The 14939-nt window shown below is 45.4% G+C and overlaps 6 protein-coding genes across 6 annotated transcripts; 4 read left to right on the top strand and 2 right to left on the bottom strand.

Moving 5' to 3' along the window:
• Positions 1-483: 483 nt before the first annotated feature.
• On the bottom strand, positions 484-2251 carry TREMEDRAFT_58713 (uncharacterized protein; the record flags this gene model as incomplete). The annotated part of the gene is made up of 5 exons (XM_007001307.1): positions 484-521; positions 602-1348; positions 1521-1649; positions 1741-1795; positions 2018-2251. 5 exons carry the CDS (start codon positions 2249-2251, stop codon positions 484-486), a joined length of 1203 nt encoding a protein of 400 aa, XP_007001369.1.
• A 517-nt stretch (positions 2252-2768) lies between these two features.
• TREMEDRAFT_26823 (uncharacterized protein) lies at positions 2769-4114 on the top strand (the record flags this gene model as incomplete). The annotated part of the gene is made up of 4 exons (XM_007000735.1): positions 2769-3157; positions 3348-3421; positions 3468-3595; positions 3698-4114. 4 exons carry the CDS (start codon positions 2769-2771, stop codon positions 4112-4114), a joined length of 1008 nt encoding a protein of 335 aa, XP_007000797.1.
• Positions 4115-7259: 3145 nt separating this feature from the next.
• Positions 7260-9020, top strand: TREMEDRAFT_58711 (uncharacterized protein; the record flags this gene model as incomplete). Its single annotated transcript, XM_007001306.1, has 5 exons — positions 7260-7287; positions 7414-7663; positions 7843-8304; positions 8446-8531; positions 8836-9020. The coding sequence occupies 5 exons, from the start codon at positions 7260-7262 to the stop codon at positions 9018-9020; spliced, it is 1011 nt and encodes a 336-aa protein (XP_007001368.1).
• Positions 9021-9335: 315 nt separating this feature from the next.
• TREMEDRAFT_58710 (uncharacterized protein) lies at positions 9336-10570 on the top strand (the record flags this gene model as incomplete). Its single annotated transcript, XM_007001305.1, has 3 exons — positions 9336-9706; positions 9860-10213; positions 10360-10570. The coding sequence occupies 3 exons, from the start codon at positions 9336-9338 to the stop codon at positions 10568-10570; spliced, it is 936 nt and encodes a 311-aa protein (XP_007001367.1).
• Positions 10571-11685: 1115 nt separating this feature from the next.
• TREMEDRAFT_58709 (uncharacterized protein) lies at positions 11686-12932 on the top strand (the record flags this gene model as incomplete). Its single annotated transcript, XM_007001304.1, has 3 exons — positions 11686-12047; positions 12229-12570; positions 12704-12932. The coding sequence occupies 3 exons, from the start codon at positions 11686-11688 to the stop codon at positions 12930-12932; spliced, it is 933 nt and encodes a 310-aa protein (XP_007001366.1).
• Positions 12933-13152: 220 nt separating this feature from the next.
• Positions 13153-14346, bottom strand: TREMEDRAFT_58708 (uncharacterized protein; the record flags this gene model as incomplete). Its single annotated transcript, XM_007001303.1, has 7 exons — positions 13153-13239; positions 13282-13436; positions 13480-13659; positions 13707-13811; positions 13856-13970; positions 14046-14199; positions 14243-14346. The coding sequence occupies 7 exons, from the start codon at positions 14344-14346 to the stop codon at positions 13153-13155; spliced, it is 900 nt and encodes a 299-aa protein (XP_007001365.1).
• Positions 14347-14939: the final 593 nt, after the last annotated feature.

The following is a 14939-nucleotide window of genomic DNA, read 5'->3' as shown; positions in this document are numbered from 1 at the left end:
CAAGCCACCAAACTGTCGATCCGTGGACGAAACATGTACTTACATCAAGCGCCTAGCGTCTGATTGTTGAAATCCCACAGATCTATCCCACATAGACGCCACATGCCCACAAACCCGATCAGTAGTCGGAGCCGTCGGAAGCGGAGCGAAAGATTGGTTCGATAATTATTGTAATGTTACATTTGACCTCGCTTTGACAAGAATCTCGAATCGTGGCGTTAGTGGCCAGTCCTTGATCACTTGCGATCAGCCGAATTATAATAGATCCTTGATCACTACTAGTCACTGGACATTCGGCGACTTTAAGTCCCATCAAACCGTATAGGAACCTTTCCGATAGTGAGATTATCGATGAACAGAGCTTTCTTCATTGGTAGCAAATGTCAAACGCCAATCTGAGTAGCATTCGATGTGTGATGTGTGGATATGTGTGAAGATGCAATGTCAAAGTTTAGATCCTATCATTATCGTAGTAGATCAACATCATCTTATGGATCTCGCAGCCAGCATTTCTTCTAATTCTGTATTTCATCAGCTTGATCTTTTTCAACTTCCTTGACAACCAAATTGGCAGTATGACTTTCTGATAATTCTGACTCACCACGATCAAGATCATCCCTTCCTCTACCCTCCCTTTCATCTCTTCTACCATTCCCCCTCCTTCGTCTTTGACGAGATTCATCAACGTCCATATCGATGTCCATCATTTCTCCTCTTCCCGTCTCCCCTCTACGCATATCATCCAATTCCCTATCTAAATCATCCCCTGTTCTCCTTGGTCTACCTTTACCTCTACTAGATGATATCCTCTCCTTTCCTATCCTCTTGGCAAATTCTCTTCCATCTTCTCCACCCCTTCCAGAGAAAGTGATCTCCTCTTTCCCACCTAAATCCCTAGCGGTTCTTGTTTCTCTACCTGCATCATACCCATGTCGAGCATACCATTCTGATCTCTTGGCTTTTTCTCTCAACGATTTATCATCTTCGACAGCATAACGTATGGCAACTCTAGCGAGAGGATCGACACCTGGTGCCAACTCAAATCCTTCATCTGACTTTTCTTCCGTTTGGTCAATTTGCAAAGATCCGGAAAACGCTCCTCGACCTTTACGTCGGATCTCTCCTCCTGAAGCTGTTGAAGTAGGAATAAGTTCTTTGCCTTCACCAGTCAGGAGATCTGAAATGGGAAGAAGGGAGACGGGAAAAGAATGAGCGGAACGTTCGAGAAGAGGGTCATCACCTTCGGCAGGATCGAAACCAGCTTTGCTGATGAGTGATAAGCCTAGTAAAGCGGCTGAGGGAGTGGGAAAAACCAGAAGGAGGGTAGTGTCGTTGAGCCATTCGATACCTGTCATTAGTTTCGTTACTCTTGCTTCTTCCATTGCCCCTTCCAAGCTTATTCGGTCAGCAGCCTCTTTCGATATTCACTCCTGCAGCGAGGTAGAATATTGCTCGGCTGACTCGAGGAGGAAAGCGTTGTCAGGTATATTACTCCATGTGAAGGCTGAAAGAAAACCCACCCATCACACCAGCACCCAGGCCCGTGGCCCAGGTGAACACCTTGGACGTACTGAGATGTTTTATTAATTCTGAACTGACGAATAGAGCGTTGGCACGGATGGGACTGGGGCTACCTTCTGTCACAGCTTCTGATAAGTCAGCTTTCGGCTTGCAGTCATGGGATATCAAGAATGGATTTGATGTAGTAGACGAAAATTGATAGCAGGTCAGACAACTGACCGAGCCAAGAAGTAGGATCGTGTTGATCTAGCTGTGTAGCCAATTGAGCCATTTTCTGCGCATGAGTGAACTTCTCTTTTGTAGGCACAAAAAAAAATGCAGTATTCGTACTATTTCACATGAAAATATGGTACATCATAAGTATTAGAACCATGCTCATGTCATACTACCAAATCCACAAAGGGGTCTACGGACCGACGAGCTCTCTGGAATATCCACCCTAAGAAAGAAACATGTGTGAAGGGAGGAAGGATCTATGAATGTATTGAGAACTCACAGGATCCCCTCGTATTCTCTGATCACCCGTATGATGCACGATGGCCGGACTTTCATCCAATAAATACACTTTCCCTTTACTCATCCGACCCATTAAACTCTTGACGTGTTCAGGGATTTCTTTACTTTGACGAGGCAAGTCGTCCAAAGCCATATCGAGTCCTTGTGGTTCTACAGTCATAATCGGGGTATCTTCGGGAGGGGGTGTACCGTCGTAAGGAAGGCCATAGTCCATTTTGAGTGAGATAATTTATGCGTACAAGTAAGTGACTGTGATTCTGTGAGAGATTTGAAAAGCAAGGCATCTCGGGTCAAAGGTCAAAGGCTTGGGCTCGAGTCAGTTTCCCACGGTCGTCGGTGGCGTCTGGTACCAGCTTGGGTCACTCCAAGCAGTGCTCCACCCCGCTCTGTCCTTTCCATACTTACCGTTTGTTTCATTTCACTTGTACCATTGCCTCCCAATTAGGAGTGTTCTGCTATAATCTCATCTACAAACGCCTGTTGTCTACGTAAGAGAGCGATATAATTAATCTGATCGAAATCGCTTCAGGACTGAACGACAGGCAAGCTCTCGGTTCTCGTTTCCGAGGCATCGGATCCCAACGACCGTTGCTTTGTTCCCTACCATCCGTCCACTAACATCACCTTTATATCTCCTTTCACTTGTCTAACCCTCCCCTTATCCATACCAATTAAACCTTCTTCCTTACTTTGGCATCGCCACTTCTGTTTGTCCCCCATAATCGCTAGACATGTCTTTCTTCCGTAGGAACAGAAACGACCCCGTCATCCCCCCTGTCGCACCTACCGCCTCTCAAGCCGCCGACCCTTATGCACGCAACTCGGGCTCTCAGGCAAATCAACAATACGGTGGTGGAGATCCTTATGGTAGTTCAAGATCTGACCCATATGCTTCTCGTGTGAACGGAGGAAGTAATCCGTATGCTAAAGCTGGAGGACAGGACGATGCGGCTCGTAATGAGCTTTTTGCGGGTTATAAGAAACCTGATAAACCTGTGGCGGAAAGGAAGTATGGGTATGAAGGGAGAGAGACGGAAGAGGATTTTGATGAGGATGAAGAGGTTGAGGGGATCAAGCAAGAGATGAGGGGGATTAAACAGGAGTCTTTGGCTTCCACCAGGTTAGTCCTCACCCACTACTCAATTGTCATACAATTTCCCTTTTGGCCCGAAGACTAGTTCATGTCCCCAGCGGCGACATCATGCCGTCCAACAAAAGCTCAGACATGGATGCTCCCACCCATCATCATCCCCTTCGTACATACACGAGGCTACAAGCCCACTGCTCCTATGAACGACGCTGATCCACAGAAACGCCCTCCGATTGGCGAGAGAAGCAGAGGATACCGCTCGTGGTACCATTGGCAAGCTTGCCGACCAATCGGGTATGTCATCATTTTCATGATGTATACGAACTCGCTGATGTGATAGAACGCATTGCAAATTCCGAACGTTACCTCGATATGGCAAAGACCAATAATCTGCGGGCGGAAGATAAGGCTAATGAGTTGCGACAGTTGAACAAGAGTATTTTCAAGCCCGTCATCGTTTGGAACAAGGTTGGTTCTCCTTTGTTCTTCTGTCCTAATTTCGAAGTCGCCGCCTTGATCACGATTTAAAGGGTTCGGGAGATCGAAGCAGTCAGTCAGCTGATACGACAGGATGGCAAGCGTGCCGCCGAGGAACAAAAGATTGCTCAGCGATACGACGAAGCTCGTGATGCCCGCAATACCACTCTCAACGACATAACTCGAACCCGACAAGTCCTTGGGAAAGCTGCAAACCCCGGTCCGGCTGGTTCCGCTCGACAGCCCATTGCTGGCGAACAAAAAGCAAGAAAGCAAGAGAGACAAAGATTCCAATTCGAAGCCACTGGATCGGACGATGAACTGGAAGATGAGTTGGATGAGAATATCAACGAGACGCTTCAGGTCACTCAGCGTCTTAAGCAACTCGCCGTGGCTATGGGTGAAGAGGTCGCCGGACAGAACAGTAGATTGACCAGAGTGACGGATAAGACGGAGAATCTGGAGTTTGCAGTCATGAAGAATACCGAGAAGCTCAAGAGGATCAAGTGAGTGTTAGAGATGTGCTGTGGACATGTACGATATGAAAGGCTGCATGCATATGTTCTGTGAGAGAAAGTGATTCTGCTCTCGGTCATACGGGAGATATGGCTGTCGCTGACGAAAGACGATGCATGTAAGAGGATGATGACGAGTTCTTGTCCACACCACCTTTGACCAACCCAACGGCCAACGGCCGACTTAACACTTGGTTCCTTTGACAATCTTTCCCCGTATCCACTCAATCATACACTACTACTCTTATTTTCCCTGGCTCCACTCGTCAGAAGTATCACGAGGTGTTCACCATCATTCGATTCATTCTCATATTCTGCAACACAGCATCAGATAAATCGAACCTGAACCGACATCTCTATTTGCCACCCTCCTTCTCACCGCTGCGCAACCGTCATGCCGTCGGGGGAGAACACGGCAAACCTACCAAGTCACAATGGTGGTCCACTCCCACCTACGTACACTGCTCAACAACCGCAGATCCTCATCACACCCTTGCCGGATTCTGTCAGTTTCTTCTGGGGTCAGAGCGTTCAAGGCGAGGTTTTCGTCAAAGGTTTAGGGCAGGGTGGTCAAGGTGTTGAAAAGTTGTGAGATGTCTATTTTCATTCTACTATCCACCCTTCTCTTCATAATGCATCTTGTAATGTCTAGTGTATCTTTGTAGTTTGAAGGGGGTTGAGGGTATGGCTGATCAAGCAGAACCGCTCGATTACATCTCACAGATGAACTACCTCTCTTTCCGTCTATCGAACTACATCAATTCCCAGACACCATACTGTATCCTCCTCCCCCCACCGAAGCCACCGTTTCTCAATCCACTTTCACCACAATCCCATTCTCAGCTCCGTACCGATTTACTATCCCTCTCCCCAGTTCCATCGATCGTTCAACCTCGACCGACTCTCGTCATCCCTCCCTTACAGACTTTTTACCTGGCGCACTCGATTTGACAGCCTATGATAAAGGTGCTATTCGCTGGACATTGATCGTCTCTCTCACTTTGTCATCAGGTCAAACCACCGAAGAATCTATTTCTATCGAGAACACACCTCAAGAATTATGTCCGATGGAAGACGATGCCCCTGTCGAGATTGAAGAAACTTTGGAAAGATCAGGAGTTCGTGTGAGACTTTTACTTGACACAGATCATCCACGTCTCGGAGATCTTTTACGTTGCGGAGTAGAAGTACAACCTAAACCTAGGGAGAAAACAGGTGTGGCTGGATTATCATCTCAACCAAATCCTTCAGAAACATTACGACCTTTACGTCGTGTTCGTGTTGAACTTTACCGACTCGTTCGGATTCCTCCACCATCAGATTCATCTTCAAATTCTTCGACAACTGATCATTCAACTTTATTACATTCATCTGGTAAATCTCTTCGATATCCAGGAACATCAAGAATTCATCCTCCACTCAGATTACTTTTCACTTTACCAACTCTTCAATCAAGTGCGGCAGACATGACATGGGGAGAGATATCTTGCTCAACACCATATCATCAAATAACATTTTTCATCAGAGTTATCATAGGATTCGGAGCTCCTTCTGATTCTGGTTCATCTGATTCATCTCAATGGACTTTGGAAAGAGGTTTGACAGTTCGACCGAAAATATGGAAAGAACCTAGAGAGGTCATCATCGAAAGAGGACATATCCCATCGTCCACAATTGGGGAATTTTCAGACGATTTAGATCCAGAAGAAGCAAGAGAAGCTTATAGATCAAAAGGAAGAGATGTTGTAGGTCAAATGGGTACCATAAGAGTTGGGGAAGAAGATGTACCAGGTTTTGAAGAAGTTATGGCAGGTCCATCTAATGGGAATTTGAATGGATTACCAACGTTCTTAGAAAGTGAAGAACAAATGAGGAAAGGGGAAGGGAATGTACCGTTGGAAGCTATACCTAGCGAGACGCTTTTGCCAATGGAGTTTGAAGAAGATGGGATAGATAGGGCTTTACGTGTTGGAAGACCGGATAATCTAATGGGTGAATTAGCTACGTGGATCGAAGTGAGTTTATCAAATTCTTGTCCCTCCTTCCGAATTACCACCATTTGCGGTTTACTAAGGTCGATTATCGTGCATCACCTCTTTAGTCATTTCATTCATCATGCTACGGACTTGGTCTGACGTTTAGTATGACGGCTACGAAACATTCTCAGTACAACCACCATTGGCTTCTGCTTCATTTGGGGTGGATGGACCAATGGATCCACCGGAAGAAGGCATCGATACAGCTTCTGTCGTCGGTGGGATCGCCGCTAGGTTGGGTTTGCGTGACGGGGCTCCTGGAGGGGTAGAGGGTATGATGAATCATCTTGGTTTAGGTGAGGGGACCCGAGTGGTCGATATGCAGGTGGGTACGATTTCCCACGTGATTCTTTCCCACCCTGTTGATGACACACTATCATTGATCGTACTTTACCATTTCACCAATCTTGCTTTGCGTCGAATTGCTTGCTTGTCACTGTGAACACAGACGTTTCACCAGTTCGTGCACATGAGAGCACACAGTCTGTCATTTGTCTCTTCGCTGTGACAAACCCTGCTTCTCACCCACAATCAAACCTTGGTTTAACGTCGCTGACATGAAGGATGACCTCCCACCTGGTATCGATGAACCCTCCCTTCCCGCCTTACCTGGTCCACACCCACACAGCTTTGACAGTCCTCCATCATTCGCCGCCTCCGAAGCTGCTCAAGCGGTTGGTATGGTAGCTGTCGCCACTCCTAACCCGGCTCGTGTGGGTCAGCGAAGGACCAGTCATGCCACGCAGGTTGATGTCGTTCATGGTGAAGTCAGGGGTGAACCACCTGGGTATTTCGGAGGGGAAAGACCAGAAGGAGGATTACCACCGTATAGCTGAAACGAAATGTTAGTCCTTCAGATCAATCTCATATTCATACATGAACGGATCATCTTCCCTTTTCAACTGACGGACTTTGAAATGATATACGGAAAGACGACATCACTTTTCTATTAAAGTCAACTGCGCTCGGCTATTTGATTTCACTTCCTCGATATATGACACATGTTACATGTTTGTTGACCATCCTTTGTGTCCCTGACCACCCAAACGAGTCACATATTCGATCTCAGTCATCTAGCAGCTCAGCAGTTATCCCCCGATCATTATGAGGGCTTTTTATCTTGAATCATATAGTCCATGCACTTCAGAGAGGAGTTACTGATCTCAACACCAATATTGACCCTACGTTGGCTAATACACTTCCGGCCCAAGGAGCACTCAATCACAAACCAATCCGTGGCAGACTTATTCCACTACAGGGCAGAATTTCTATTCCGATTTCGAATATGGAGAACAGCCTGATGACGAAACTGAAATTGAAGAAGAAGAGGAAGAAGTGGCTGAAGAACAGCTTCTAACCGAATGGCTAGATTATCGACTAAATGACAGACGTGTGCAACACCAAGACAACTTTGTAGGACCTACGGAAGATCAAATGTCAAAGTTGTTGTATTCCAAGATCAAGACTGATGATGGGAAAGGTGGATTGGTTGATACTGTGGACGAACCGTGAGTTCTGGTTTTCGTCTACCCATTGATTACTACCCACGATACAAATGCTGTTTTCTCTTTCCTCTTCTTTCCTGAGCAACCGCTTTAGAGGCATGATTCCATTACAAATCCTGACACATGTCCATGAGATAAGATAATTGCTGTAATGACACATAATTTTATTGACTTTTTGACAGATGTTATTGTTCAGTAGAAACTTGCATCTACAAAACCATTCAGAAAGACGAAGTGAGCCTTTATCATGAGACTGCAGTCTACCATCTACTCTGGCATCCAAAGAAGAATACCTCAGATCTTGAGGTCTTAACCTGTGAGGCAATGACAAATATGACGGCGGACAAACGGAAAACATTCTCTAGAGTGATTTTCAACATTCCTGACCATGAGGGACAAGTTTCAGAAGAAGGGGGGTATGGACTCATCAATGCTTCTTTCTGTCTTGATAATCAATATCCTGATCAAGATGAAGTGCAAAATTGTATTGATGTATATGATGAAAGAGAGGATCCTTCAACATATGAGTGGAAACCAATGGAAGAAAGAGTCGACAACGTAGTTAAGACGTCAAAGAAGTCACGCAATCGAACGTTCAAAACTTCTGATAATCAATTAGGAACTATTCAACGTCGAAACCAACAGTAAGTCTGTCTTTATCATGATGACTACCTGTCTTTGCTCATATGCTTACTCGTCTCTCTCTAATTGATACCACGTGCGTTGTTATACGTATCTAAACAAAAAGAACGTTATCGGAAAATATGTGGATGCTGATGGTGTAGACTCCGATGTGGGAACTCATCTTGCAAGTTTGGTTATATTGCTTCGGGTGAAACAAGCTTGTATTGTAAAACAAGAGGGAAAAAAAGTAATATCCACCTGTTGTGGTATGACCAAGGACCGGGTATAAAACACTTAGGGGTGAAGACTTGTCGATCTGTTTCTACTGTAGTGGAAACGATACAGGGAGGGTATTTTAGGGGAATGTCTCCTTCATAGCATGTGAAGGAAGAGTTGGACATGGTCTACCACAGACAAGAGGATCTTGTTATTGATAATGTTGTTGATGAGGTTGGATATGTGATTGAGTTACTTATTTACTTGAGAACAGAGCAAACTTCACAACTACTGATCATCTTCTTTGATTGTCACCACTGACCTGATGCCTATAGGCCTACTTCTCACCTTCGAATCCTCACTCCGTGTTCCCCTTCAGATCATCTGCGTTCTCACTTTTCATCTACGATATGATACACAACACGATTCAGTCTCCGCCCCTCAGCGATCACGTCACTACATAGTAGTTACTCGTAATCGTATGGTCAAGATCAAGTTGCTAGCAGCTCTTCCCCCTTGAATCACCAACTTCCTTTATAACTCGAATGAAACAAATCAAATCTGATGTCATTTCGCGAAAGGTGTTACTTCAATTAATGAAACAAATCGATGTCGTCAGCCGTTTAAACACCGTCAGGTAAACCACCTAAATGTGAACCCTACCCATACGGTTCTCGCGGTCCATCTCAAATTGACCAATTCACCGGGAAATACGGTTATGTAAGAGCTTATTGCCCGATCACCACATTAGGCCGCTTTTCCTATATTATCGTTCATTCATTCATATCACTACTTTCAACTCATCGATATACATCATCATACACTTTGGAAGAAAATGACTGACACATTTGTCGATGATCCTGATAACAACACTGAATCTTATCAATTTGTATTCGAGGACCCGGGCTCTTGGCCAGATCGTCGACACCTTTATTCAGTGAGACCTCCGACTGTCAACGTGCGCAACGGCATCAGCAGATCTCAACAAGAACTCATTCCAGGCCGAGTGAGTCAAGAAAGACGACCCATCTCCAATGACCAAGAACAACTTTCTTATCAATACGGAACGACATCTCATCGAAACCCAACAAGGCGGGTCGCTCAATATTCAGGCCAACCTAGCAATGAGGAATTACAAAGTCGGCTGGGTCGACCCACTATAACGTTCGAAAACGATACTGGGATAGTAGCAATGAGCGACCACCGGTGAGTCTATCTCTTTTTTGTCTTCGCTCACATCTCTACCATATTCCCGGATTGACATAATTTCCACCCACGGGCACTTTTGATTTGTTGAGTCATATTCTTTGTCATGGAAAGAGTGTAATGATTGAGAAATCGTGTACTGATCAAACACAGTCGAAGATGTGACTTACTCTGTGGTTTCTCTGATATTGTACCGGGGGAGCTATACCTTCATAGAGAGAGTGGAAATCATAGGACGACTCACCTACTTTGGTCAAGAGATCCTGAAGATGCTCAACTTGAAACCTGTACCTGCAATGCAAGATATACCATGACACCGGAAAAACAACTTGAATTCAGTAGGAAAGATATACCTTTTTCAAACTCTTCCATTGAAGTTTCCTACCAGGAATCTACCATACCACCAGACTTATTAGATAGAATCTTTCAAACCGCTCAAGTCATGTCAAACGTGGAGGTTCATACTTTGGACAATTATGTTGGATTTATCCATTCTCCTAGTACGGGGTAAGTACCTTTTCCTCTTCTCACTTTCTTAATTCAAAATCTCATCGACTTATTGACTTCATGATGACTCTACGGGTGGAATTATGATTGATGTATAAACCAGAAGTGATTCTGCTTGTGGTCATAGTGAAAGGCTGATTATGTAGAAACACATGTTGTCGATCCAATTGTCGCTTTGGCGAGATACGTCCAGGTGAAATTAGTCTATCAAGTAGAGAAGGGAATTCACATTTGTTTTGGTACGATCAAGGACCGACTATTACTGATTTAGCATTGATCACTTGTCATTCTGTTTTTAACCTTGTGGAGGTTATAGAGAGGGGTTTGGTCAGAGGTATACCCGATTCAACTTATTGAGATTTGGACACACTGATGGTGGAGTAAGTCCACTCTAATTATCTGACTTATCGGAGGGTTAGAAAACGTGAACGTGCAGATGTGGGAGATATACAGTAACTTATGCATGTTCTCATTCCCATAGCTGAAGTAACTGTCTACAAAAGTTGGCCGTTATCTGTCAAATATCGCTTACTGCTCTCCTGTCATGACCGGGTAGCGAGCCCGCGATCATAAACCGTCCTAAAAGGCTCAATATCAACTCTGCTAGTGAGAGTTGATCTCGCTATAAGTACTGGTCGTGACATATTCCCCCCCTTCAGGGAAGCTGGCGTCTCGACAGCAGTACTTCTGAACCTGAAACCGTGGCAGGCGCGAGGCCTGTGGGTTTCCAAGTCACATGCGTTCGGCAGGTATTCGCGCTCTCGGAACTAGGAACTAGGAACGTCGAATCGGAAGATTCGACCATGGGATGGTCACATAGGACCCTCGGATGGTTGGCAACCCCCAAACCAACCCCTCAGGGCGAAACCTGAGGACAAACGGTGCTGACACCTGCAGCCAGCACCTCACATAGAGTGAGAGCCGCGAATTCGAACGGGTGACCCGTTAGAGTTGATATTCTGTCATGACCGGGTAGCGAGCCCGCGATCATAAACCGTCCTAAAAGGCTCAATATCAACTCTGCTAGTGAGAGTTGATCTCGCTATAAGTACTGGTCGTGACATCTCCCCTCTAACTTATAAAACTCTCTTTTCAATTAGATGTATTCATTGCTTTTACGAAAAAAGGTGACCCACAATATTCTCTGGCACATTTTCAATCTTTCCTTTTCCTTCCATCATCTCAAACGTGAATGAAATCTGACTGCAGGTCACACGAAGACACGACTCAAATTGGTCCAAACGATCCGTTTTACCTGCCATTACAATACACCGAACATTCATGAACAAAGGGAGATCCATCTATCCCATTCGTTGGACACTGATCTGCCATGATTGAGTAGATCATCTTTTGTGACTTGCATGAAACGATTTATGGGGTTTCGAGTGATCTCACAATAACCCCCATGGTATACTTGTCCGCCATTAGCGAGTTTGTTTCGACTACTCGACATAGAGACGTCCTGTTACAAAATGACATGTACTGACGATGGACTTGAAAGTACCGCTATCTTCAAATCCGAGATGAACTCCACCATTGAGACCAATACCATCTGCCAAGGTAATGACTGTATCCAACCTCAGATAGAGGAAAATACAAATAATTCTGACATGTCAATGGAATCATCCACATCCACATCAGAAAGTGAGAGCATGGTTGATGGGATTGAGGATTTGACACTGGGCCACGAACAGACCAGAGTACAGTTGAAGGTTGATAAAGAAGATGTATTGGATAAAATCGAAATGCTTTGTTTCGATCCTCCAAAGTTGCTAGGTAACTCGACTGTGACCTTTGACCAAACGATGGGGATGGTTTCAATATCGAACAACCAGTAAGTTTTGATGGCTAGTTATCCGTTGTCCATTGCCCTGCTGTCACGACTGAAAACACCCCGCTCCTGTTCCACAGACGGCCCAATCAGCATATATTGATTCCTGCTAGTTTCAGGAACACGAGTATGATCACTAGTTGTGTCTCGAGTAGTGTTCTGAGGGAAAGTTAGCTGAGATCAGACGTGAATGCACCACACACTCTTGCCTGTATGGACAAATCGAACCAGGAGAGATATACCTGGATATGACCGGGTATACGAATCACTTACTTTGGCGACCTATGCCCCAAATGGATCAACATTTAGAAGTCTACACATGTAGGGCAATGAGTAGCAAGTCAGAAGTTGATCGTGAAACGTTTACAAGAGGTATTTTCCCTGAAATGATTGAAGGAACAAAATCGATTGACATCACCCATATTTCAGTGGACAAACGTATAGGGATGGTGGTTTCATTACTGGACGGATTTCCTACCCGGACATTGGACGAGGAAACTGGTATCATCAAGCTTGCTGAGAAATCGTGAGTAGCCATACGACTCGCATGCCTTGACACACCCAAGTGTAGAGTACTGGGTTAGATTTGACCTCAGCATTTGACATGTTACTCAAAATCAATATGACAACCGGAGAAGGGGTGATGACTGATGATGAAGGTTGACTTGTATGCGCAACAACTGCCTGTTCGGATCAATCTGGTCAGGTGAGACTTATTTGTACCGCACTCAAGGTGAGCATAGTGACACAACTGAATACGAACATTTGTTATGGTATGAGACCCCGGATGACGGTAACAAACTCGGAGCAGTGACTTGCCGTTCCGTAGAAACACCAGCCCAAGCGATTGCGGAGGGTTATATGAGAGGATCCTCGGATTTCATGTGATTGTGGTGGGTTTTATGTAAGTAATGTGAAATCCAATAGTCTTCACTCTATAGGGGTCCAAGTGAGAATGAATGAGGTACAAGTCAGATGTATAAGTATTGAACACCCACTTGAATAGACACCAGTTCCACATCTGATTATACTTTACCATTTCAAGCCTTCTGAAAGAGTACATCGCTAGATTTCTCTTCCCAATGACTTATTTTCCGATTTCCTTTTCTCAAGCAACCACCACATACCCAATCCCGAAGTTGTTCGCATCAGGTATCGGGCCTTTCCCGTCAAAATTAGTAGCAACGATGAAAGCCTTCTCTATCAGTCCAATTCTTCTTCGATTTCAAAGACTCACCGTCCCGTTAATACCCTGTGGAAGACGGGTAGTTCCCTTGCCCATGCCGTTCGTACCTCCGGAGATGTCCGTCCGGTTGAGTGCCATTGGGATTGAGTACATGTCACTCAAAAATTCAACGTGTACGTTGTTTCCCGGGTAAAATTGAGATGCGTCTATCGTCATCAACTAGGCCACGTACATAAGATGAATACTCACTCCACGTCAACGTGATCTCGTCTCCTGCTTTGTGAGGCGGGGAGCCCGAAGTGAAGGAAGCACTGAGAGGCGGTATCAGAGTGAAGTTGATTGCCGGGTTGGTCGATGGACATGAGCTTAGGAAAGGGTGTGCAAGGGAGTATGCTTGAGATGCGGTCAAGGCAGTATCGAAGTTGACAGCTATCTTATCAATTCCACGATTTCTGATGAAACAGAAGGCGACCGACCGTTGAAGAAGTCAAGTCCACTCTCTTCGCGAAGCTTAGAGTTCTGACGAGCTTCGTTGCTCAGAATTGACGCCCCAGCTTGTCTGGCCGCGGGATCGGTCAAATCTTTTGATCAGTCTTGTAAATATATGAGAGTGGGGCAGACTGACTACCAGATGCACCGATGAAAGCTGCTTCGCCAACGGTAGTGATAACTTGTGACACAGTGAGGAGTTCCTTAGGTGTGGTCACCGGGAACTTGTATGTGCAATTTTTGAAACCTCCCTGCGGCATTGCTAGAAATCAGAATACAAGATCAACGCGTCTATGACTACATGAGAATATGACTCACTTGAGAACTGTGAAATGAGCAATCTCTTGATCCCTAAACAACTCGATATATTTCCTGAACCCGGTGTAGCCCGCCTTGGCAAAGTCCGCATCGGTGAAGTTGGTCAAAGCTTGATTCCATAATGCCAATTCTAAAGATTCGAGATTCCTCGCCAAATTGATGCTATTCATCAGCTGAATGTTGTCCAAAAAGGTTTCAAACTTACATCTGAAAGTCAGTCTTGTCCAAGTTCCGTTTTGACCATTTCGAGCTTTGGAGGAAGGGTGCGGCGAAGGCAGTTGACGCGAGGAGGAGGGCAGCGAGGCGCATACTTGCTTTTTGTTTGAGTTTTGTTTTCGATTGGGGCTCCTGAGAAGAGTGGTTAGTATGAGTGTGAAGATGGTCAACGAGTTCTCATACCACGAGTGAGTTTATATATCCCCGGAGGTCATGACAGGGGGCTGGAGATGATGCAGAGATCACACCGTGGTCGTGGAGATCGAGATCGTCAGTAAGGAGGACCCCGTAAGTATGATCTTACCCTGTCATCCTCTCCCGCTCCGCACCATATTTCTTTCGACCACCAGGTTTATGGACGGAAGATCAGACCATCCACAGGGTAGGGCTATTATTGGGTGGACAAGTCCGACCCGATGATGCCCACGGAAGAGAACAAGAATCGAGGGCCGCAGGACATGCCGGGATGTCGTAAGTAGGAACCTTACCCCGTCAAGAATTGTCAGTGACGTAGCGAGTATGCAACTTACCCTGCAAGTCTCCAGATCTCCCAGCGCCCACTATGCCTTCATCTCAACCTTCCGCGACGTATGGTCCACGATCCACGATGGAATGATTAGTCCTGTCTGATGTCGATCGATGTACATGTACTGTTGTGAACCCAAACCTAAACCCATACCTAGTCG

The sequence above is a fragment of the Tremella mesenterica genome (assembly GCF_000271645.1).
Source record: "Tremella mesenterica DSM 1558 unplaced genomic scaffold TREMEscaffold_1, whole genome shotgun sequence".
In the NCBI taxonomy this organism is placed as follows: Eukaryota; Fungi; Basidiomycota; class Tremellomycetes; order Tremellales; family Tremellaceae; genus Tremella; species Tremella mesenterica.
This window is presented reverse-complemented; position numbering and strand designations above follow the sequence as displayed.